General features: G+C 50.8%; 1 protein-coding gene and 1 pseudogene across 5 annotated transcripts in view; both read right to left on the reverse strand.

Annotated features, from left to right (window-relative positions):
* The window catches only part of GRIK4 (glutamate ionotropic receptor kainate type subunit 4), a 259,741-nt gene that overhangs the window by 152,026 nt on the left and 83,085 nt on the right, over positions 1 to 24,630 (reverse strand). For 3 of the 4 annotated variants that reach the window (XM_080650202.1, XM_080650201.1, XM_080650200.1), the window contains exon 3: positions 1,108 to 1,272. The exons of the other annotated variant lie outside the window; for it this stretch is intronic. In XM_080650202.1, the coding sequence (XP_080506328.1) occupies positions 1,108 to 1,272 (165 nt within the window). The remainder of the gene's footprint in view (positions 1 to 1,107; positions 1,273 to 24,630) is intronic. 4 annotated transcript variants of the gene reach the window in all.
* On the reverse strand, positions 14,624 to 16,776 carry LOC308238629 (ADP-ribosylation factor-like protein 4A; annotated as a pseudogene). Its single transcript has 2 exons — positions 16,726 to 16,776; positions 14,624 to 15,169 (listed from the first exon to the last, which is right to left on the reverse strand). The product of its transcript is annotated as an ADP-ribosylation factor-like protein 4A (transcript).

Consider the following 24,630-nt stretch of genomic DNA (forward strand, 5'->3'; position numbering starts at 1 on the left):
CCCGTATGGGACAGGGACGCGTCTGATGGATTTCCTTGAGCAAGCTTTTCTTTTGTCTTGTTTTGCTTACTTTGCCATTGAGCGCTGTTAGAGGTGGAATTGGACGAGAAAAGGCCGAGATGGGGACTCCAACGTCTGAGGGAATAGATGCTCTCACCTCTCTGGGCTCAGTGCTTCCCTCACCTGGAGCTGTTCCTTTCCAGCTGAGCTCCAAGCTACCAGCCCACTCACTGGGAAGCTCATCCTGTAAGGTCGTCAAGGCAATCCCAGCAACAGGTGGAGAACCCCAGGGCAGGTGTGAGCTCGCACGGAGCTCGCAGGTTAACGATGCGAGTGCAGGGTCCGACTTCGCTCAACCATTGACTAGCTCTGTGGTTGAGAAAGTTATCCAATGCCTTTCAGCCTCAGTTTCTTTTGTAAAATGGGGATAATAACACTTAACTCTTGGGCTGTTGGGAGAATTAAAAGCAGTGGCCAGCACACAGTAGGGGTTCTATATGTATGACTTGAGTGACCTACTATGTATGTTTGAAAGCATTGCAATTCACAAAGGATTTAAGTTGTTTGAACCTCACAATTTGCATAGTAGATCCTAGCCTTCCCATTTTACACATGAAGAAACGGAAGTTAAATAGGATAAGTAACTTGTCCAAGGTTACCCAGAGAGTGAAAACCAAACTCCATCCCACGTCCCAATTTCTTCCCACAGCACTGCCCTCAGCACAAGAAAGCAAGACGGGCGGTCAGGCGCGCAGTGACCAGGCTACCCCGGGCAGCTGTACCTTTCTTATCTCAGTCACACACCACGTTTCATTCAGTGATTTGTGTACACAATGTCCAGGAGGGTGAATGAATAAAAATATGAAGAAATTAATGAATGGGTGAATGAATGAATGAATGAATGAATGAATATCTTGTCTTAGTTCGACTCCACCCAGGACTCACCACAAAGCCTGGGAATCTAGTGTAGGGCCTCCTGGCGTATGTCTCTCTCCCTCCCTTGGAAATGTCTACACCACAGGCCTGGCGATGGGAGCAACTCACCCACACTCCAGCCCCTCCTCTTACAGCAAGCAAAGCAGGGGGCAGCCTGCCCGTGCTACGTACTGGTTTCCGCAGTCTCATACTCGCTGTCTCTGAGAAGCTCAAAGATGTCCACTTCGACCTTGGCTTTGCCCAGCCTCTCAGGAGCACGGTTGATGCGGTTCTTGGCCAGGGTGATGGAGAGCCGCTCCCCTCTGCTGCACTCCATGGGGTCATCCAGGATAGCAGCTGTGGGCAGGCAACCACAGGCAGACAGTTGGTACCCGTTCGCTCCTCCTCCTCCTCCAGCTCCCACCGCTGCCTACTGCCAGGAGGCTCCCGCATCGCCATCCACCCAGCCGTCCTCAGCACTGCCCCCAGAACAAGTCCTCTACGTCCTGCAGGCCTTGGTCTGCAGCCATCACAGCAATGATTCCACGTGGACCCACCTCAGGAGCCTAGAAATGTCGTGGCAGGCACTGGGTCTACCTGGATGAGGTCGCCAGGCCACTGTAGTGACTCCCTTGCATATGTGTCTGTGTGCACACACAGTACATGTGTGCGGAGGAAGGGAGGCAGGAACTGGCCTCTGAAAGGGTGTTCTGGCACCTGTGAGGCTCCCCGGAGGGCAGGCTGGGGAGAGCTGCCACAGGAGCAGCGGGGACATGCTGGGTGCTGGGCCCAGGCTCCCGCTCCACGAGCCTTGTCACCCAGGCAGTGACGCTGTTGGTCTGAACTTTCCCTCAGAGGGATTAGGAAGAGTGAGACACACTCACGGGGTCCGTGTGAGGTTTCAGGAAGATAATACAGGGACTGGATGCTGTGTAAGTGTAATCCGTGACTTCAGCATGTGAAGGGCGGCGGCTTAATGAAGCGCTGCGGTTCCAATAGCTGCCCCACTTTGTAAGTGTGCTAAAGCCAAGTGCTGCAGTGCCACAGGCTCCTGGGTTCAAATCCCAGCTCCACCCCGAATTAGCTATGGGGCCTCGGTTTCCTCATCTGTAAAATGGGGACAGAGGCTATTCCTTGGGCTATTGTGAAGCTCACACGAATAGTACGTGTGCAGTGCTCAGCACAGTACCTGGCACGGTAAACACTCTGTAACTATGGGTGTCATTCACTCTCTTGGTACAGGTACACAATGTTCACAGCAGCATTACTCATAATCGCCCCAAAGCGGAAAAGCCCAACAGCTGAGCGGACAGACACAAGTGGCACATCCTGAGGGGCCATGAAGTCCTGACACATGTGACCACATGGGTACACCTTGAAATCACTGTGCTGAAAAGGTCAGCCACAGACGCCACGCGGGGATCACCCCATTTACATGACCTGTCAAAGTAGGCAGGCCCCCAGCTGCAGAAAGCAGATGTGTGGCTGCCTGCTGGCGGGTGGGGAGTGGGGGTGTCCGGGGTGGGGAAGTGTGTGTGCGTGGGGTGGGGGGAGCGGGGCCTGAAGCGGGAGAAACGCAGGGTGGCTGCGCGTGCATGCAGTCTTTCTTTGGGGATGGTGAACACGTTCTGAAGTGGATTGCAGTGAGGGATGCACAACGGGAAGACGTTAGAAGCCACTGAAGTGTACACGTAAATGAACGAAGTGTGGGCATCTGAACCACATCTCAATAAAGCTGTTACAACAACAGAAATACCAAGCTTCTCTCTCAGAGCTGAAGACTCAGAGAGCACTGTGGGGGATTGAGCCGAGGGGTTTACCAATGTGTGGGCCCCGAGTCTGCAGCTGCTGTGGGTGGAGATCCCCGCCGGCCTCCGTGCAAGCTCCCAGGCTGCCTGCCGCGACCCACTTTCCAAACCAAAAACCAGGGCAGAAAGCGTCCGGCATGCTCCTGCCTGTGGGTTATTTATATGTACAGCCCCTGAACGATGGGAGTGGCATTTCCTCCAGAGGTTGGGCATGTGCTGGGCCACAGAGGCGCATCGCACCCCCGGGGTAACAGAGCGGGCTTCTGTGAGCAGGAGCGAAGTTCCCGCGCTCCTGATGGCCTTAGCCACCTGCAAAGTGGCGGAGAGACCGCGTGTGTGAGCCTGAAGCGCGGGACTCCTGGGCCTCCACCCAGTGGCCCCGGGAGAGCAGACCCAGAATGAGACTGTCACTCAAGCACAGCGCGGGCAGGGGGCAGGGCCCACGCCCGCGCTGCTGGCGGGGCTGAGAAATGGGGCCACCATGTGGACAAGTCTGGCAGTTGCTTAACACATTGCGGGCGGATCGCGAGCATTCTCGTGTTTTCATATTCTACAGTGTTTTACATAAATGTTAAAGGCACGCCTTAAATTTAAACACCCATCGCATTTTGAAGTTATTTATTACATGTTCTTACAAGCTAATATCTTTTTAAAGTATGATACTTTGTAAAAGTTTTTTGTACTTGTTCAATAGAAGCTTTTTGACCACGGGGTAAAGCTAGCAATAAAACTACTGGTGCTCAATGTGGTAGGAAATGAAACATACAACAACCATATGATTCAGCCTTTCTACTCCTAGGTATTTATCCAAAAGGAAAGGAAGTGTATGTCTACACAAAAATTGGTACAAAAATGTTCATAATAACTTGACCTGTAATAGTCAAAGTCTGGAAAAAACCATTAATAGCTGAATGTATAACCAAAGTACACTGAATACTACTCAGGGGTAAAATGGAATTAAAGAAGCCAAACAAATGAACACAGTGCATACTGCATGACTTCATTTTTATAACTTTCTTCATTTTTATAACTAGTTATCACAGAAATGCAAATTAAAACCACAATGAGGTATCACCTCATACCTGCCAGAATGGCTACCATCAATAAATCAACACACAACAAGTGCTGGTGAGAACTTTGAATAAAGGGAACCCTAGTACACTGCTGGTGGGAATGAAGCTACTATAGAAAACAGTATGGAGTTTTCTCAAAAAATTAAAAATGGAACTGCCATTTGAACCAAGATCTCACTTCTGGGAATATATCCTAAGAATCCGGAAACACCGATCACAAAGAATATGTGCACCCCTATGTTCATAGCGGTGTTATTTGTAATAGCTAAGATCTGGAAACAGCCCAAGTGCCCATCAGTTGATGAGTTGATAAAAAAGCTGTGGTACATTTACACAATGGAATACTGCACGGCTGTAAAAAGGAAGGATCTCTTACCCTTTGCAATAGCATGGATGGATCTAAAGATTATTACACTAAGCAAAATAAGCCAGTCAGAGAGTGATCTCACTTATATGTCGAATCCAATGAAAAAAATAAACTGATGAATAAAATAGGTCCAGAGGCATGGATGTGTGGAATAGACAGACAGATCTCAGTGGGTAGAGGGGTGGCAGGATGGGAAGAGATTAACCAAAAAACTTATATGCATATTTGTATAGCCCATGGATACAGACAAGAGTGTGGTGAAGGCCTGGGGTTGGGCAAGGGCTGCGTGGAGGGGGCAAAGGAGGGGGGCAATGGGGGACATCATTATACTTGTCAACAATAAAAATCAAATACATTTAAAAAAAGTTTTTACTTTTTCAATCGTGAGTACCATGTTTAGCCACTGATCTTGTCCATATATGGCTTTATTATTTGAGGTACATTCCTTCTATACACAGCTTGTTGGGAGTGTTTGTTATGAAAGGATGTTGAATTTTGCTGAATGCTTTTACTGTATCTGTCCTTCATTGTGCTAATGTGATGCATTACAATGATTGACTTGCAGACGTGAGTTATCCTTGCATTCTTGGAATAAATACCACTTGTTCACAGTGTCTGATCCTTTTGATGTACTGTGGAATCCAGTTTACTAATATTATGTTGATGATTTTTGCATATATTATCATTAGGAATATTGGCTTGTGATTTTCTTTCCTTGCAGTGTTCTAGTATGGTTTTGGTATTAGGGTAATGCTGACCACATAAAATAGATTTGGAAGTGTTCCCTCCTCTTCTGTTTCTTGGAGGACTTTGTGAAGGATTGGTATTCTATCTATTAAAAGGCTAATATGCAAATCAACTGAATGGTGGAAAGACCAGTTACTCTGACACACACTGACCGCTAGGGGGCAGATGCTCAATGCAGGAGCTGCCCCCTGGTGGTCAGTGCGCACCCACAGGGAGAGCACCGCTCAGCCAGAAGCCGGGCTCATGGCTGGCAGCACAGCAGCGGTGGCGGGAGCCTCTCCCACCTCCATGGCAGTGCTAAGGATGTCTGACTGATGGCTTAGGGGAGTGGGCCTAAGCCATCAGTCAGACATCCCCCGAGGGCTCCCAGACTGTGAGAGGGCGCAGGCTGGGCTGAGGGACCTCCTCCTCTCCCTGAGTGCACAAATTTCGTGCACTGGGCATCTAGTTCTTTAAATATTTGAGAGGATTCACCAGTGAAACCATCTAGTTCATACTTTTTTGGGAGGTGTTTTTGTTTGTTTTGTTTTGTGTTGATTCTTACTCATTGATTTTCAGAGATAGTGGAAGGGAAGGGGAAAGAGAAAGAAATATCAATGTGAGAGAGACAAAGCTATTATTGGTTGCCTCCCACACATGCCTGAACACGGCTTCAGATTGAGCCTGCAACCGAAGTATGTGCCCTTGACCAGAATCAAACCCACAACCCTTCAGTCTCCAGGCCTTCACCCTAACCAGTGAGCCAGACCAGCTAGGGCTATTGGGAGGTTTTTTATTATTGATTCATTCTGCTTATTAGCAATACTCTGCTCAGATTTTCTGTTTCTTCTTGATTCAGTCTGAGTAAGTTGTATGTTTCTAGAAATTTATTCATTTCTTTTAGGTTGTCCAATTTGAATAATTGCTGATAGTAGTCTCATAATTTGTTGTATATTTGTGGTAAAAGTTATAATGTCTTTTTCATTTCTAATCTTATTTGAGCCCCATCTCTATTTTTTCTTGGTAAGACTAATGAAAGGTCTCTATTTCATTTATTTCTGCTCTGATCTTTGTTATTTCTTTCCTTCTACTACTCTTGGTTTAGTTTGTTATTCTTTTTCTAGTTCCTCATGTAAAGGTTAGGTTATTTATTTGAAATCTTTCTTTTTTCCTCAATGTAAATGTTTATCTCTATAAACTTACCTCTCAGAACCGCTTTTGTTACAGCTCAGGTTTATTTTCATTTTAATTTGTCTGGAGATACTTTTCATTTCTTCTTTGACCCATTTGTTGTTCAGTAGTATGTTGTTTACTCTTCACATACTTAAGAATTTTTCAGTTTTGGTCTTGTAGTTTCCAGTTTCATACCATTGTGGTCAGAAAAGATGCTTGTATAATTCCAATCTTCCCAAATTTATTAAGATTTGTTTTGTGATCCAACACGTGGTCTATCCTGTGTATTCTGCTGCTACTAGATGGATTGTTCTGTAACTGCCTGTTAAGTCCATCTTTTCTAACGTATTGTTTAAGTCCAGTGTTTCTGGAGAACCAAGATGGCAACATAGATAACCACAACCACATCAAACTTACAACTAAAATACAGAATAACCAGCATTCAGAACCACCTGAAATTTGACTGAATGGAAGTCCTGCAACTAGAGAAGTAAAGAAGAAAGCACACTGAGACTAGTAGGATGGGTGGAGGCGCAGAACGGGCTGGACCGGCACCCATGTGTGGCATTTTTTAAATCAGGAGGGACTGCGCACACAGCCCACACAGGGGTGCACCTAGAGTGCCCAGCCCACGTGGCTGGGGAAAGTGGGCTACTGGGCCCTACAGGACATCTAATACATAAGGCCACTCTACCAATCTCCAAGGCCTCCTGTGAGAAGCAGGGGGTCCCAGCCACAGAGCAGACCTCAGCCCAGGGCTCCAGAGCTGGGAAGAGAAGTCCCTGTAACCTTGGGCTGTGAAAACCAGTGGGGATTGTGGCCGAGTGACAGAGGCTGCTGTAGTCACAGGTGTTCTTCTCAATGGGCTGGCCCACAAACTTACACGGTATCACTTCCTCTGAGCTGCAGCCCTGTGTGGCAGCTTTGGGGATTTCAGGGACATTTGGGGAGGAACTGGACTGTCTGGCATCGGGACAGGACCTCAGGGAAGCTTTCTCCTAGACAGGGGTGCTCGCAGGAGTCATTTTTCTTGTGCTGGGACCTCTCCCATCACAGAGCTGACTGGCAGCCATATCTGAGTTTCCATCAACATGGCCCACACTCTTTGCTCTGCCCTGGAGATTCCCTGAGACCCCACCCAAATAATTTCCAGACCCACCCAAGCCATTTGCAGCAGCTTTTCCATATGAATGGTCTGTCCTGGCTCAGGCTTCAGACTATCCTAAAATCTTTTAAACAAGCAGCAACTAGAGTCAGCATACCCCAAACCTATCAATAAAAGGCCCAAGACCTGGCACTAGCACCAGCCTTCCTTGCTTCACAGCTGGACTTCACCTGGGCACTTCCTAGCCCAATACAAGTAGCAAATAGCAGCTGTCTGCAGAACCCTCTGTAACTCCTACCAAGTGGCCCCAGGAGTGACTGACTTTGCACCTCCCAGGAGGCCCCAGAGCCAGTGGGAAAATTCAGACATACCAGATCACAACTCTATGCATCCACAAGTGACACACTCAAGGAGCAGACTCAGAGAGCACCAAAACCTCATTGAAGCAAGTCCTACTCCATAGGGGTGTCTCCTGCACAGCAGCTCTTCCATTGTAGACAAAGCTGGTCCTCATAGCCAATTGGCTTGGGGGTCAATTCCTCTCAGTGACACCAACAGCAATCAAGGCTCAACTACAACAAGACTATGCACACAGCCCACACAGGGGTGCACCTAGAGTGCCCAGCCCAAGTGGCTGGGGAAAGTGGGCTACTAGGCCCTACAGGACACCTAATACACAAGGCCACTCTACCAATTCCAGGAGACATAAGAGCTCTACCTAATACATAGAAACACAGGGAAGCAGCTAAAATGCAGAGACAAAGAAACATGTCACAAATGAAAGAAATGGAAGCAAGCAAACTACTGGATACAGAGTTCAAAACAATGGTTATAAGGTTACTCAAAGATCTCAGTGAAAGCTTCCAGGGACTTAATGAGAGTAATAAGGGACTTAGTAAGACGTTCAAAGATCTTAGTGAGAATGTCAAAGACATGAAAAACGACCAGTCAGAAATTAAGTATACACTAGCTGAAATAGAGAATAATTTATAGGGATTCAATACTAGGGTAGAGGATTCTGAGAACCAAATCAACGATTTGGAATATGAGGAAGCAAAAAACACCCAATCAGAAGAGCAAAAAGAAAAAAGAATACAAAAATATGAAGATAGTGTAAGAAGCCTCTGGACAACTTCAAATATACCAACATGAACATCATGTGGGTTCCAGAAGGAGAAGAGAGAGAGCAAGATATTGAAAACCTATTTGAAGAAATAATGACAGAAAACTTCCCTTACCTGGTGAAAGAAATAGACTTACAAGTCCAGGAAGCATAGAGAGTCCCAAACAAAAAGAACCAAAGAGGCCCACACCAAGACATATCATAATTAAAATGCCAAAGGTTAAAGACAAAGAGAGAATCTTAAAAGCAGCAAGAAAAAAGCAGTTAGTTACCTACAAGGGAGTGCCCATACAACTGTTAGCTGATTTCTCAACAGAAACTATTCAGGCCAGAAGCGAATGGCAAGAAATACTCCAAGTGATGAATAGCAAGGACCTACAACCAAGATTACTCTGCCCGGCAAAGCTACCATTTAGAATTGAAAGTCAGATAAAGAGCTTCCCAGATAAGAAAAAGCTAAAGGAATTCATCAACACCAAAGCAGTATTACATGAAATGTTGAAGGGTATTTCTGAATAAGAAGGAGGAGGAGGAGGAGGACGAGGAGGAAGAGGGGGAGGAAGAGGGGAGGATGAGATGATGATGATGACGACGAACAATAAAATGGCAATAAATATATATCTATCAACAATTGAATCTAAAAATCAAAATAAACTAAAAGAAATCGAATGAACAAAATAAACTGATAAATAAAATAGAATCAGAGGCATGGAAACATGAAACAGACTGACAAATCTCAGAAGGAAGGGGGTGGGGGTGAGAAGAGATTAACCAAAGATCTTATATGCAGACTAGAAGCCTGGTGCACGAATTCATGCACAGGTGGGGTCCCTCTAGGTGGCCTGTGGGGATCGGGCCAAAACCCGCAGTCCAAAGCGTGCAGCTCCTACCTGTCACTCCTGCTCATCCCGGCCCCACTGCACCTGCCGTAGGCTTGCACCCCATCAGTCCCCATCAGGAGAGGCTCATGCCACTGCAGCAGTGCTTGCCAGCCGTGAGCCCTGCATCTGGCGCCCTCCCAAGAGGAGTGGCCTGCAGGATCAGGCCAAAACCAGCTCTCTGACATCCCCCAAGGGGTCCTGGATTGTGTGAGGGCACAGGCCAGGCAGATGGACCCCACTGGTGTAGGACTGGGGCCAGGGAGGGACTGTGGGAGTGCTCCAGGGCATGTCCGGCCCATCTCTCTCAGTCCCGATCGGCCGGACCCCAGCAGCAAGCTAATCTACCCGCTGGTGGTCAGTGCACGTCATAGCAACTGGTTGACCAGTCGACTGTCTTCCCCCTAGTGGTCAGTGCACATCATAGCGAGCAGTTGAGTGGCCTTAGCATATCATTAGCATATTATGCTTTGACTAGAGGCCTGGTGAACAAAATTTGTGCACGGAGGGGGTGTGTGTCCTTCAGCCCAGCCTGCACACTCTCCAATCTGGGACATTCCTCTCACAATCCAGGACTGCTGGTTCCCAACCGCTCATCTGCCTGCTTGCCTGATTGCCCCTAACCACTTCTGCCTGTCAACCTAATCACCCCCTTACCACTCCCCTGCCAGCCTGGTCACCCCAACTGCCCTCCCCTGTTGGCCTGATTGACCCTTAACTGCCCTCCCCTGCTGGCCTGGTCCCCCCAACTGCCCTCCCCTGCAGGCCTGGTCCCCCCCCAACTGCCCTCCCCTGCAGGCTTTGTCCCTCCCAACTGTCCTCCCCCTGCAGGCCTGGTTGCCCCCAACTGCCATCCCCTGCAGGCCTGGTCACCCCTAACTGCCCTCCCCTGCCAGCCTGGTCCCTCTCAACTGCCCTCCCCTGCTGGCCATCTTGTGGTGGCCATCTTTGACCACATCAGGGCGGCCATCTTGTGTGTTGGAGTGATGGTCAATTTGCATATTACCTCTTTATTATATAGGATTGTTTGAACAATCCACTGGTCACCAGATGACCGGACACTTAGCACATTAGGCTTTTATTATATAGGATATGCATTACTATGGACACAAACAATATGGTGGTGAAGGTCTGGGGTGGGGTGGGAACCAGGTGAAGGGGGCAGTTGTGGTGGGGGAGAGACATCTGTAATTCTCTCAATAGTAAAGTGTGTTTTTTTTAAAGTCCAGTGTTTCTGAGTGAACTTCTTGAGGGTGTAATACCAATGTGATTGCAACTGCCGCCATTCCTTCTCTGTGGTCGCTCCCTGCAGCCAGCACTGGTGCTTTGTCCATCTGAGGGGTAGTATTTTGCTTCAGACAGAAACTTCTGGAGCATTACCATTCTGTTACTACTTTTATACTGATGCTTCTCCTTGGTAATTCTTGGACCAGCAGGGAGTACACATTCAGATCTTAAACCCATTAAGAGTACTGCAGGTAGAGTCTCAGGGGACTGTTTTCTCTCACTCACAGCCCAGGCCATCACCCTGTGCCTCTGAGGGCTATTTCACAGGCCCTCGCTTTCCCGAGGGCAGTTTTTACCCGGGGTCTCAGTTCTAATCCTCCACCTGACACGGCTCCCAGGTCTTGCCTGCTGTCTCCTCGTGATCACTGAAATCCAAAAGCAGACGTTCCCACTTCCCACTCCAGCTTCCCAGCCTCTTCCCACCCACAGCCACACTGGGCTTCCAGCTTTCTCTCCACGGGCCCTGGCTTTTCTTACTTCCCACATTTCTTAGTATTTTCTAGGAGAGAAGTTTTCAGTTGATCCAGTCAGTCATACTGTCAGAAATACAAATCTGCTGATTTGCCCATCTGGCGTGGTTCCATGGTTGACCATCAACCTATGATCCAGGAGGTCAGGGTTTGATTGCCGGTCAGGTCACATGCCTGGACTGTGGGCTCAATCCCCAGGGTGGGGCATGCAGGAGGAAACCAATCAACAATTCTCTCTCCTCATTGATGTTTCTCTCTCTCTCCCTGTACCTTCCTCTCTGGAATCAATACAGATACTTACCTAATAATAGACAAACATGTAAATTGACCATACCTCCGCTATGCCCTCAGCCAATCAGAGTGAGTATGCAAATTAACTCAACAAAGATGGTGGTTAATTTGCATATGTACCTGGGTCCCAGGAACATCCTCAGCACCCAGGTCACTCTGAGCCAGCCATCAGAGGGGCAAGGGCCCCCTGCCCAAGCCAAAAGCCTTGGTAAACCTAAAGCCTCGGGCGGAGGCTTTAGGCTTGGGCAGGGGCCGAGCCAGCAATCAGAAGGAAGGGGAAAAAATCAATGGAAACATATCCTCAGGTAAGGATAAGAAAAAAGAAAGAAATATCATATCCTATGAAAGACACATCTTGAAAATGCCTAAAGAAAGTTGTCATTTTTTCATGGTGAAGGGACTGGAGTCCATGTTGATGAAAACACCTTGGTGGCTGCAGTGACTGGCAGTGGCTGCAGCAGCGGGGTGATGGGGCTGGCGCCTTCCCCTCATCAGCCCAGTCGCCTCCCATAGAGGGAGGCCAGACTGTGGCCTAAGCCTTCAGTAGGACATCCCTTGAGGGCTCCCAGTCTGTGAGAGGGGGGCAGGCTGGGCTGAGGGACCCCTCCCCAGTGCACGAATTTCGTGCACCAGGCCCCTAGTTTAAAGATAAATGAGTACAAATCTGCTGGCTTTAATGGTTTGTCTGAAGATCTCCGCCCCTTGTGGGCCTATCAGCTTCCTGAGACATTACGCTCAGAGCTTACAAGCATGTCCCTGCCACTCACTAGCGATGCAGCCGTGGGTAAGCTGTCTGATCTCTGTGTTTCAGTTTCCTGACCTAGAAACAGTGATAACATTAGCATCCACTGTTATGATGATTAACAGAAATAACATATGAAAAAATTTTCAAACCAAAAGCACACATAAACACTCATACATCTTGCTATTATTGTTAGGGCAGTACACAGCACATAGGTGGTCAGCAAATATGTACTGAATTCATTATTTTCCATTTTATAGCCTCAGTACCTAGCACTGGAAGGCTGGCACTTCACAGCGCTCAATACATATTTAATGTGTTAATAGGACTGGACTAGACAAGTGATTAAGTGCACCAACATTTGTACCCATCTCCCTCCTGTCTGAGGCGAAGAGGTAACCCTCCCCCTTTGCTGCTCTTCCTGTGCCCTTTCTCCTAAAACTCCACCTTCCTTCCCTCCCTCTTCCCAGAATGTAACACGTTCTCATTTCTCCCATGTAAAGCACACCCCCCCCCCCACAACCCCACATTCCTTCTTTGATGTCTATCTCTTAATTGTATATCCTGGCCTTTCAACCCAGTTCAGCTTCTGGACCAACTCTTTCCTGGATCTCCAAGCCTGGGCTAAAGGCTCTGCCCATGAGCCACCGTTTCCTGCCCTAATTTCCATCCTTACCCATGAGCACCACACGGTAACTGTTTACTAAGAGGATGGGAAGCATAGCTTTCTTCTTAGCATCCTAGTACCTAACACAGAGCCGGCGCGAGTTAGGTATGAGCTCAGCAAACACTGATTAAATGAATGAATAGAAGTCACTGATAGTACCCTAGTCACAATATTTATTATCCCTACCCCGAAGAGCTAAAAGAAAGAGAGAGAGGAAGAAAGAATCTGTAACATGGAGCCTTCTTAAAAATGGAATAGGGTGAGGACAAAACTAGTGATGGGCATTTGCTTAGCTTTAATTCGGATTGACTAGGTTTAATAATGTTAAGTGGCACAACCTCGTAAAAGTGACACTACTCTAGCCCTAGCTGGTTTGGCTCAGTGAATAGAGCGTTGGCCTGTGGACTGAAAGGTTAGGGTTCAATTCCAGCCAGGGCACATGCCTGGGTTGCAGGCTCGATCCCCTGTAGGGGGCGTACAGGAGGCAGCCGGTCAATGATTCTCTCTCATCATTGATGTTTCTGTGTCTCTTCCTCTCTGAAATCAATAAAAATATATATTTTTTAAAAGGCGATACTACTCTTGTATTTATCTCTAATGGGCCTCTGGCTGGACTTTCGATTTGGTTGGGGTCAAAGCCAGTTTGTTCTTAAGGTGAATTCATTCTTATGCTTGAGCCCCGCTGGCCGTCGGAGCCCTAGAGGGCAGCAGCTGTCTATTTTGAATCCAACTAACAACTGAGAGCAGGCTACGGGGGAGAGGGTCGATACTGTATGTGGCAGGAAGAGCCAGTCATGTTGTCTTCGCACGTGGCACGCTGAATCTCCCTGGGTAACAGCCACATCCAGAGACACACGAGTGTTTTCTTTTATTAGAATTATTTCCAGTGTCTATAAAGTGCTTCCTTCTATAGGATGTTTATGACCCAGATGACCCTTGTCTGCAAAACACATATTTTTAATCATATTTGGGAAAAAAGTTAGTATTTTTTTCAAAATAAAAAAAAGAAGGGAAGGATGGAAGGAAGGAAGGAAGGAAGGAAGGAAGGGAGGAAGGAAGGAAGGAAGGGAGGGAGGAAGGAAGGGAGGGAGGAAGGAAGGGTTATAGCCCAATCAGCTGTGGGATGATGGGATCATGTAGGTGAATCACTTGGCTGTCTGAGTTCCTAGGCAGACAGAGCTTCATGGCTGCCCGACCAGCAGGCCTCGAGAGACGTGAGAGGGCCAGGGACTGGGAAGGAGCTGCACAGCTCAATGAAAAGACGTTTTGGCAGAGGAGAAACTTCTAAGAGGTTCAACTCGCTGCCCTACCAGTTTTAGCTATGGAGCCAGTCTGGACCAGCTAGTCTCTCTTAGCCTCAGTTTCTCCACCTATAAAATGGGTACGGTATAATGGTTATAGCACTGCTAAAGCCTTACTGTCTCCCAGGGTTTTGTGAGAAATTGTATGTGTGAGAGTGAACGGCAAAGTGAACCCTAGCATTGTTTAATGTCATTATGATCTCTGCCCTCTCTCTTCAGCTCCAAACCAATCCCCACCACATGCTTACTTTGGCCTGAACTGATCTATCTGCTCCAGAGACAGTCTTATTGCATAAACTACAAAATTAAACATAAAATAGCAAACTGCATACTCAGGGTGAGAAACAAAATCCTGAAATTCTTTTTTTAAATTTATTTTTAATTAATTTATTTTTTTCTTCTTCAAAATTTTACTTTTCTAACTTCAGGTCAAATTTCCACAACTGTTTTCTGGTCAATTTACTATCGTTGTTTGGCTTCCCCAAACGGCAGTGCCGAACAGTTTGTGGGGGAGGGGGAGAGGCCGTGCTAAGAAGCGCTGCATTTCCTCATCACCCACAAGGCAGCAGAGCTGGCATCTGTCCAGCAAAACGTGCTCTAACAGCACCCAGAAGGGCGGGCAGGCAAACCAGGCTGCAGACCTTCCATTTGTCAGAATCAGACAGAGGAAATCTGCTCCACACAGATGTGGAAGGTATCACCATTCTTTCTTTTTCTGTTGCCGCAACATTTTCCTTCTCTTAATTATCATCTCATGTAGCTTCTCACGTCCTTGCTTTAGTCCACCGCCATGACTGCACAGGTGGGCTGCAAATGCCAGGGAGTTGACGAGCTCATTTCCCCCATGGCTAACCAGTTCTCAGTTTCTGAGAGAGACAATGAGTTCCTTAGGTCTTGTTTGTTAGCAACGGTAAGTACAGGGACCCCTTGATTTTCTGATATCCTAGTGATTTCGTGAAGTTCAGTTTTCACTTCTTCCATCCTTTCAACATCAACAGAGTCCACAACAAACACAATGCCGTGTGTGCATCTGGTATATGACTTCCACAGTGGTCTTAATTTCTCCTGACCACCTACATCCCACAAGTGAAAAGTGACTGTGTTAGCATTTCCCAAGGTTACCTTAATTCTTCCGTGTTAAGTCCTTTGGTAGGTGTGGTATCTACAAATTCATTGAACTGCGGCCTGTGTAATACAGCTGCTTCCCAGCACAGTCCAAACCAGGAACAACAATGGGACAGGACTGCAGCGAAGGGGCTGGGCAGGTAGAGGTTTGCTCACAGTCCGTTTTCCCACTTCCAGTTGCAAATAAGTGCTCCAAGTTGAATGCTTTCTTCTTTTCCCAGGGGAGCCCGTAACAAGACTGCTGACGAACCGTCTGCGTCTCCGCCAGCCTCCAGTGGGACTGGCCAATGTCAAATGCTTGGTGTTTTGTTTTGTACAAGCACGGAGCAAGGTCAGGGAGGAGACGGGCTGACCCAGTGGTGGGATTGGGAGAGAATTTGCCACTAAAAGAAAGAGCGCATCTTCAGAAAAGATGGCCAGAGCCAGAGCTGCTCTGCTTGACGTCCCACGTTTGCTGAGGGCCGGCCCCGCTAACTTTCACCTGCGGTAGCTGAGGTCATGTACCTTCCACTGTCACCAGGGGGGCTCTGTGCCACAGAACCTGGAAAGAGCTGTTGTTTATTTTTATTGATTTTAGAGAGAAAGAAAGAAGGGGAGGGGAGGGAGGGAGGGAAGGAGGGAGGGAGGGAGGGAGGGAGAGAGAGAGAGAGAGAGGAAGAAGGAGAAGGAGAAGAGGAGGAGGAGGGGGAGGAGAAAGGAAAGGAGAAGGAGAAAAGGAGAAGGAGGAGGAGGAGGAGAGAAGGAGGAGGAGGAGGAGGAGGAGGAGAAGGAGGAGGAGGAGGAGGAGGAGGAGGAGGAGGAGAAGGAGGAGGAGGAGGAGGAGAACATCAACTTGTGGTTCCACGTATTTATGCACTCCTTGGTTGATTCTTGTATGAGCCCTGACTGGGAATTGAACCCACAACCTTGGTGTATCAGGATGACACTCCCACCAACTGAACTGCCCGGCAGGGTCTGTGTTTGTTTTGCTAGTCACGCCTCCACTAGCTAGTCACGCTGCCACCCTGGCGAGTGTTTCCATGGCTACTCCTGACTGACTGCAGACGCTCCTTTGGCCCCAGCCACAAAGCGGGAGGCCAGCCCTTAGGAAGCCCCGCTAAAGGCATGGGTTGTGATGTTGCCTGGAAGTGAGGGCAGATGACTCAGCCACAGCCTCCCAGGATGACTCTGTGGGTGGGACACTGACTAAGCTGGGACAGTGCCGTGTTGGTTCCCAGGCGGGGAGTAGGGGAGAGCGGCCCAGGAGCTGTGGGTGGGGGCTTTGTGCACCATGAAGCGTCACACAGACATGGTGATGCTCCCTGTCCACAGTCCAGCCCCGGCACTTCCGCAGCCTCTCCGAGCGCCAGGCGCGCACAGCGGACACCGCGGCTGACTCCCAGCCATCCCACCCTGCACTGCATGACAGCAGCATGACTTAGCAACTCAGCCCTGCTCCAGAAATGAGTTCTGATTACTCCCCGTCAGGGGTCAGCTTACTGTTAGCCTGTGTGTGTGTGTGTGTGTGTGTGTGTGTGTGTTTATAGAGTTCATAGCTAAGCTTGGTTTTGACATGTTTTAAAAGTTGGGGAAAATTAAAGGAATATTTTGTGACACGTGAAAATCATATGACATTATTAATAGCCATAAACAGTGTCACTGAAACATGGCCATGCCCACGTGCTTATGTCTCACCTGTGGCTGCTTTTGTGCCACAAGCACCGCGTGGACCACAAAGCCTAACATAGTCACCACGTGTCCCCTTCCTGAAAACGTTTGGCAGCTCCCACTCTCCATCGATCACAGTAACCCCATTTCCTCACCTGGGTTTTCCGTATACGAACCCAGACTGAGCTGAGCAGAGCCTGGGGCCCCTGGTGACAATAATCGTCCAAGGTGGTTGGGAGCTGCAAATAGGCCCAAGAGGACTTGCACTGAGAGGACTTGTCTGGTTCTCACTTCACTGCTGCACTTGAAAACCATGTGGTGCCGAAAGCCCGTGACTGAGAGGGAACCACTCTCAGGGTAAGGGACGCGTGGGCAGAGGAGTGACGAGGCGGGCGAACCTGGGTCCTGCAGCCATCGGTGAGACATCAGACCAACCAGCGTGATGCCACCCACCTGAAGACTTCCGCCCTGAACACCGGTTCGTTTTCTCTTTTTAAAAAATATATTGTTGTTGATTTCAGAGAGGAAGACAGAGGGAGAGATAGAAGCATCAATGACGAGAGAGAATCGTTGATCGGCTGCCTCCTGCACGTCCCCTACTGAGGATCGAGCCCACAACCCAGGCATGTGCCCTGACCGGGAATCGAACCGAAACCTCCTGACGCTCAACCACTGAGCCACACTGGCCAGGCACTAGTTTTCTTATTGGTTAAGCTGCTTTGGGTTTGGTCTTGTTACTTGCAGCCCAAAATGTCTCTTAAATCTGGCCACTTGACCCAAAAGTTCTCCTCTCCCCACTCCTTGCCCAGCTGTTCTACTCATCTTTCAAGCTTCATAGTGAGAAGGGATGTCCCAGGAAGGTCATCTGTGGCCACCTAGACTAAGCAGGCTGGACACTCTCCCCTTTCAGGGGCCGGGGCTTGCCCCTTTGTGACGCGCGTGGCATGGCCAGTGCCGTGTCTAGCCCTGCCCTTCGCTGTCTTCCGGCTCCATCACGGGCAAGGCCGAGTGTGTGTCCTTCTCCACTGCATCCTAAGCGCCTACAGCGGTGCCTGGCGACTGGCTGCTAACTACGTTGGGAAGCCCACCATCCCCCAGCTTGCCTTGTGGAACACCAGTGTCCTGTGGGCTATTATTGGGTGAGACCACGACACCCTCACTTACCTATGCCGACTGTAGACCCCGTTTTCCTTCTGCAATGTCCCACTCCCGTATCCTACATGGACTATCCATCCGATGTAGACTCAACCGTTAGTCAGCATTCCAGGTCGATGTTTAATTAATTTCCCCCCAAACAGAGCTAGGTGGCTTTTACTACCAAGCTTCTCAGACCTGTTCCAGTGCAGGGCCGTGGGGGTCCTCATTCCGTTGGCTAAGAGGGAACTATAACATGCAGCATTTCCCAAACTCTGTTGACAATGGTACCGTTTTTCCTAAGTCAAGTAAGATCTTACTGGATTCTATAGGTCCCGCGTGTTTCTTAAAGCTTGTGGAAGGCTGGCTAGAGACTTGGGAAAAGACAAAGGCAAAGGCAAAGCATGAAGAGGTCCTCGGATGTCTCCAGCATAAAACAACCAGCTTGCGAAAGCGCTCCCAGAACACAGATGCTAGGCGCAGGCCCGGGTCCTCAGGACGAGGAAAGTGAGGCAGAAAGCCGAACGTGGGTGGGGGGGGGGGCATGAGGAGGTCTCGCACCCTCTGCCTAGCTTACCGCGCTGTCTGGGGGCACAGGCCGTGCTGGCCGAGCCTAAAGGACACCCTGGCAGGTGGGCCCAGAGGGTCCCCTGGAGGCCAAAGCAGGCCCGGCTGGCATCTCTGCTCAGCTGTTCCTGAGGCTGGAGCCGAACTCGCCCCAGAAGCTCAGACTGATGGCTCTGGAGACAATCCCTCTGGCGAGGGGGGCACCACGGGGGACGCCACTTTCTGCGGGGTCCCCTCTTGGCTAAGATCCCCGTCTCCACACCGTCAGTTTCATAAACTGTGGGCATCGGCGAGGCTGTTACGAAGGTGCTGCCCAGGGAGTGCTCAGGGGAGGGCGCCAGGCCTCGGGTTTCCTCCACGTTTTCTGGACGCAGCCAGTGTGGGTGCGAGTGGAGGAACCCGCCCCCAAATCCAGAGGGAAGGACTCCGTGGCATCCACGTTCCCTCTTCAAACAGGCGGGACTCGGTGTCAGCCCTCGGGTGACTGCAGAGGGCTCCGTGCCCCGAGGGAAAAGCAGGGTTTGCATGCAGCTCTCCTTTCTAGTGACCATCTCATCATGGAACAAAACAAATAAAATAAAAGCGGGAGAGCTGGGAGATTGGGGCGTCAGTGCTCCCCGAGCCCGGGAGCCGTCTCTGTGTCACAGCCGCAGAGGTGGGCCTCCGCTGGAGAACGGGCCAGCGCTGGTTCCCGAGGCCCCTCTGGGCCAGGGGCCACCCTCGGGACTTCCCACCCGTGAGGAGTTTTGTCTCCCGAGCCCGGGTGAGACCGGAGAACCGCTGTCCGTGTTTCACAGAGAAGACCTGGGCCTGAAGCGGTGAGAGGCCTGGCCCACAGGCACACCAGGGAGGGGGAGCGGGGGTTGGCAAGAAGCTCATTGTCCTTCCAGAAGGCCAGCACCCGCCAGAAAGCCGCCAGGCGGGTGTGGTGGCAGCAGACAACCCCCGCCCTGCCTGCCTCCAGCTGCTCCCAGGGCTGCCTTTAGCACGAAGGAGTGTCTCTCCGCAGGCCTGGGCCCTGGTGGCCAGGGGCACGCCTTCCTGACGCTGTGGCTGTGCCACCCAGAGCCCAGCCACGCTTGGGCCACTGACATGACGCGTGAGCTCACGGGGTCCCCTCAGGACAGAGTCCCGCCCTCCTCCCAGAGCAGAAACATCAGCTCCTGAACCGGTGTCTTCGGGCCGGAAAGCAGCTGAGCACAGCGGGGCTGAGGCCGGCGCGGGCGGCAGAGGGGCAGGGGCTGAGGGTTCAGGCTGCGTGGCCGGCAGAGAAGCTGCGGGGCGACCCTGCCTGGCCCAGCCGCGGTGCGAGGGCCGGAATGCTCCACGAAGCTTTCCTCCTGCTTCTTAAATAAGGAGAATACCTGGAGTCTCTGAGTCAGAATCTGAGCCGGGTGCCCACTGCAGACCACTGGGAAGTCTGCCCATTGGTGCGACTCTCGGGGTCCCTTTGCATGAGGGTCTAAGAGGCCCAGGAGAGAAAACTGGGCCTGAGAGAAAATGGAGTGATGGTCAACTTAGTTTAACCCTTTAAGAACTGCAGGGAGAGAAAGAGAAAGCATTTCGAGTAGCATGAGGCATGGAGCTCACACTGCCCTTGGAGAGAAATCCTGGGGAGCATGCGCTACAGACCAACCCCGCAAAAGGGAGGAGGTTTTCCTTAGGACACGGCATACAAGGCACCATTGCCGCCCTGTGCAGCGAGGTGGCCCAGGAGGCCTGGGGACTGTTTTAGCCACAGAGGACTTGGGGTCAGGGGTCAGAGAGATCAGGACCCACGGGACCCACAGAGGGCCTGCGAGCAGGTGGGGCCGTGGTCCCGCCATTTTGCGGGAGGATGGGGTATAGCATATAGAGTCGGCAGACAACGAGTGTTTGAAATTACACTCTCAACTAGCATTCCTCCGGCTGGGTGGCCCGGAGAACCCGATGCGCAGAGCAATGCCAGGCCCTGTTCTGGGTGCTCCCGGTGACGAGCGCCTTACCACCTGGCTCACGGCAAACACTGAGTTTGCACTTGGTGCGTCGGGTCAGGCCTGCCACCCGGAACCTGGAACAGGGCCCATGATGCTGGAGGAGAAACACCTCTGTCCTAATGCCAATCCAAGCAGTTAATGATTGTCACTGGGACAAGTCACTCAGCCTCCCCAAGTCACAGTTTCCTCACCTGAAAACAGCCGCGAAATGGTTTACCACCCAGTCATCATGGGGTTAAAGATGATAAACTGTCCTGGTCCCTGTGGGAGGACGGGCTGGAGGGGATGCGGCCCTGCAGCTTCTGTCAGCACAGAAGGGAGAGCTGCCAGGAGGCTCGGGGCCTGCAGAAACATTGTACTTCCCTACAGTTTTCACTGCTCATTTGCTTAGTAAACCCTGTTTATTTGTTTAATATGTTTTTATTGATTTCAGAGAGGAAGGGAGAAGGAGAGAGAGAGAAACATCAATGATGAGAGAGAGTCATTGATCAGCTGCCTCCTGCACGCCCCACACTGGGGATTGAGCCTGCAACCCGGGCATGTGCCCTTGACGGAATCGAACTGTGACCTCCTGGTTTCTGGGTCGACGCTCAACCACTGAGCCACACCAGCCGGAGGGTGAACCCATTTTAAATAGCAGAGTTAGCGCTTCTTTCCCCAGGGTCTGGCCATCGGCTCAGCCCGTTGGCTGACTAATTCCTTTGCGTTTCCTCACTGCAAAGGCAGGCTCTCCCCTATTTGCTCCTCCATCTCCAGGGCAAAGAGCCCAATAACTGTTGTCAAATGAAAAGACTGTGAGCCTTTGCCTTGACCAATTCCCATGGACCTCAGTCCAGATTAATGCGATTTCCGTGCAATCGACACTGGCAGCTTCCGGAATGCAGACATCTTTTTCCAAAAGAACACCATCAAGAAAGGAAAAGACAGCCCACACAATAGGAACGAATATTTGCAAATCAGATATGTAAGGGACTTGTTTCTGAAACATGTAAATAACTCTTACAACTTAATAAAAAGTCAAATAGCCCAATTTAAAATGGGCCAATGATCTGAATAGATATTTTTCCAAAGAAATTATACAAATGGCCAATCAGCAGCCATTAGGGAAACGCAAATCAAAACCACATGAGATAGGATGTGAAGAAATACACTCCTGGTGGGAATGTAAAATGGTCCCTTTGAAAAAACAGCCTGGCAATCCCTCAAAAAGTTAAACACAGGCTTACCGTATACCCCAGAAAAAACAGCCTGGCAGTTCCTCAGAAAGTTAAACACAGGCTTACCGTATACCCCAGAAAAAACAGCCTGGAAATTCCTCAGAAAGTTAAACACAGGCTTACCGTATACCCCAGAAAAAACAGCCTGGCAGTTCCTCAGAAAGTTAAACACAGGCTTACCGTATGCCCCAGAAGCTTCACTCCTAGGAAGACACCAAGAGAAGCAAAGCACGCCCACACAAGTGTGTGCACGGACACTCAGAGCCTCACTGTCCACACTAGCTGAAAGGTGCACAAAACCTCGCTTCTCCATGAACTGATGAATGAATAGATGAGACATGGCCTAGCCATACAGCGAAGGATCACGCAGCCATGAACAGGGAGCGCTGATGGCTGCTCAATCATCAGCCTTGAGAACGCTGCTCCACGTGAGAGAAGCAGGCCCAGGGGCCACACATGGCGCGATGCCACTCACGGAAACCATCCAGAATGCGTACGTCCACAGACACGGAAAGCAGGTCACTGGCTGTCAGAGGCCAGAGGGGAGGAGGGGCCGAGGAGCTACAGCTAAAAGTACAGGATGCGCTCTTGGAGGTGACGAAGATGTTTCTGAAGCGAGGGCGGTGGTGGTTACACAGCTCTGAATGCACTAGAATCCACTGAATGACACGCTTGAAGGAAGTGAACTGTATGGTATGTGAAGCGTGTCTTACCAAAGTGGTGAAGGTAAGACAGAACCAACAAACAAAGAGCCAGATTCGGACGTCTACGTCTTTCTGACCTCTAACTCTCAAGCTTCTAACTTTGGAAACAAAAGTCTGAGTTTCACCTTATCTGTTGACCCCTGCTGCACTGAAACAGACCCGAGTGTGGAATAACTACTCAGTACATATTTGTTGACCTGCAAATGATGACGAGGCAAAAATGAAAATAGGCCATGTGGCCTCTGGCTGAAATGCAGTATCGCCAGGTAATGCTGTCCTGGCCTCTGGCTGGAACTGCTCACCCATGTTACTCCTGTCTGACTACGGCTGTTAGGGCCCCTTGCTGCAGGGAGCCCAAGGCCCAGGTCTCCGGTGGCCTGCCTGAGGCTGCAGCTCTAAGTGACCGCGTACAGTAGTTAGAGGGGCTTCGCTTAGGGAGGGGGTCCTGAAGACTGGCATTGAGCGAGGAGCATGTCCTAAAGCTCGCTGTGCATCCCCTTTGGGCTTTGACATGGAGTAGCGCTGCACACTGTCCCCCCAGTTCTTCCTGTGCAGACAGGATGCACTAATGGCCTTTAAACCGGGCATGGGGGGCTCTTCCTCCTTCCCTCCGGATGCACTGCACCCGGCTCACGTGGCAGGAGCGTCCGCCATGGGCTCGGCCACTCTTCCCCCGACCTGGCTGGTGGGGAAGATGTGGAGCATTGAAAGCAAAGTGAAACAAAAAACCCTCGGAAGTGAGTCCGCTCTCGGTCCGCATCTCACTGACCGCCAGGGCCTGTCAACACAGACCGCTCTTTCCTCGGCTTCCAGAGGGTCCCGCTGCCTGGCCCCTCCCCCCGGCGTCTCCTCCTCTCCCTCCTTGCTGCTCCTCTCATCTCTTTGGTCTCTTTGTCTCGGGGCACCCAGAGCATTGATTGTGGTGCTTTCTCTATCTACCCCGGCCCAGCCTCCTGCTTCACATGTGACCCACGAGCTGATGACCTCCAGCCTCCATCTCCAGCAGAACCCAGCCGCTTGAGGTCCAGACTTACTTCCCAATGCCCACTGCTCCGGCCTCTCCGAGCGAACACCGGCTGCACTGGCCCGTCTCCCGGCCGGTCACAGCGAGTGCCCGCTCCAACCTTGCAAGCAAACCCTCACAGTCACGCTTGACTCTCAAGCCTCGCGTCTAAACCACCAGGCATGTCTCTTGGCTTTTACCTTCAGAGTCTGCCCAGAATATCCCCACTTTGGGCTCCGCAGCGGCCACGCTGGTGCCAGCCCCTTGGCCCCCTGGGTGACTGACAACCTCCAAAACAGGTCTCCCCGCCCCCTCGCTGCCCCCGCAGCCTATCCTCAGGACAGCAGGGCGGTCCCTTCAACAGCCAAGTCAGGCCGTGACCCGCCTCACTCAGACCTTCAGTTTAACCTGAAGAACCCAGAGGCTGGACCCTCAGACGCACGCTCAGACCTCCGCTTCCCCGCCTTTGCTCAGCGTGGACCAGCCGCGAAGCCGTCGCTGTGTCCTGAACCCGCAGGCCGGTGAGGCGTTCCCAGCCACCTCTTTCCTTTGACCACACACACACACACACACACACACACACACGATTATTGCTCATATTCTTCACGAGGCAAGGATTCTGGTCTGTTTTAGTTCACAGTTTATGTCCAGGGCCCAGAAGAGGGCCTTGTCCACAGCAGGCACTAAACACATCTTTGTTCAATGAATGAGTGAATGAACCAAGGTGGAAGCCCTGGATAGACCCTGCCCTTGAGGGGGCTGTGGAGGCCACAGTGGGGAGCAGTGGCCAGGAGTCCACAGTGCTCCAGGGCGACCCCTGGAAGAGGCAGTTTGACTTTGATTCTGGAGGAGAGGATGGGCAGCGGGCAGTGCCTTGCCCCCGGTGGTCCCAGGCACAGCCACGGTGAGGTCTAAGCAGCTGCTTCTGCTGGCATTGGGTGGCAGTGAGGAGTATAACGCGTGAGATACAGGGGTGCTGGCAGCTGCCCATGAGCAGCAGACACGACAGGAAGTCTTTGCAGAGCCGGGTAGGGCTCTCCCCGTTTTGCATGGCAGGGAAGGTGATGGGCTATGTATTAGAGCCTGGCCTGGCAGCCTCACCGGGCAGATGGGCACCGGCAGCCCCTCGCCCTGACTATGACCACGCGTTGCCAACATCCAGCACTGTGTGGGCTGAGGGTGGGGCTCCTGAGAGCTGTGTCCTCCTGACCCAGGACTCTGGAGCTGAGCCAGCTTCGGGCTCCTCAAAGCGGCAGGAGGTCCGGCAGGGGGTGCAGGCAGGTGATAAGCAGGGAAGGCTGCTGAGCTGGCAGCACAGGGATCTGCAGAGA

This window comes from Plecotus auritus (genome assembly GCF_963455305.1).
Source record: "Plecotus auritus genome assembly, chromosome: 13".
Lineage (NCBI taxonomy): Eukaryota > Metazoa > Chordata > Mammalia > Chiroptera > Vespertilionidae > Plecotus > Plecotus auritus.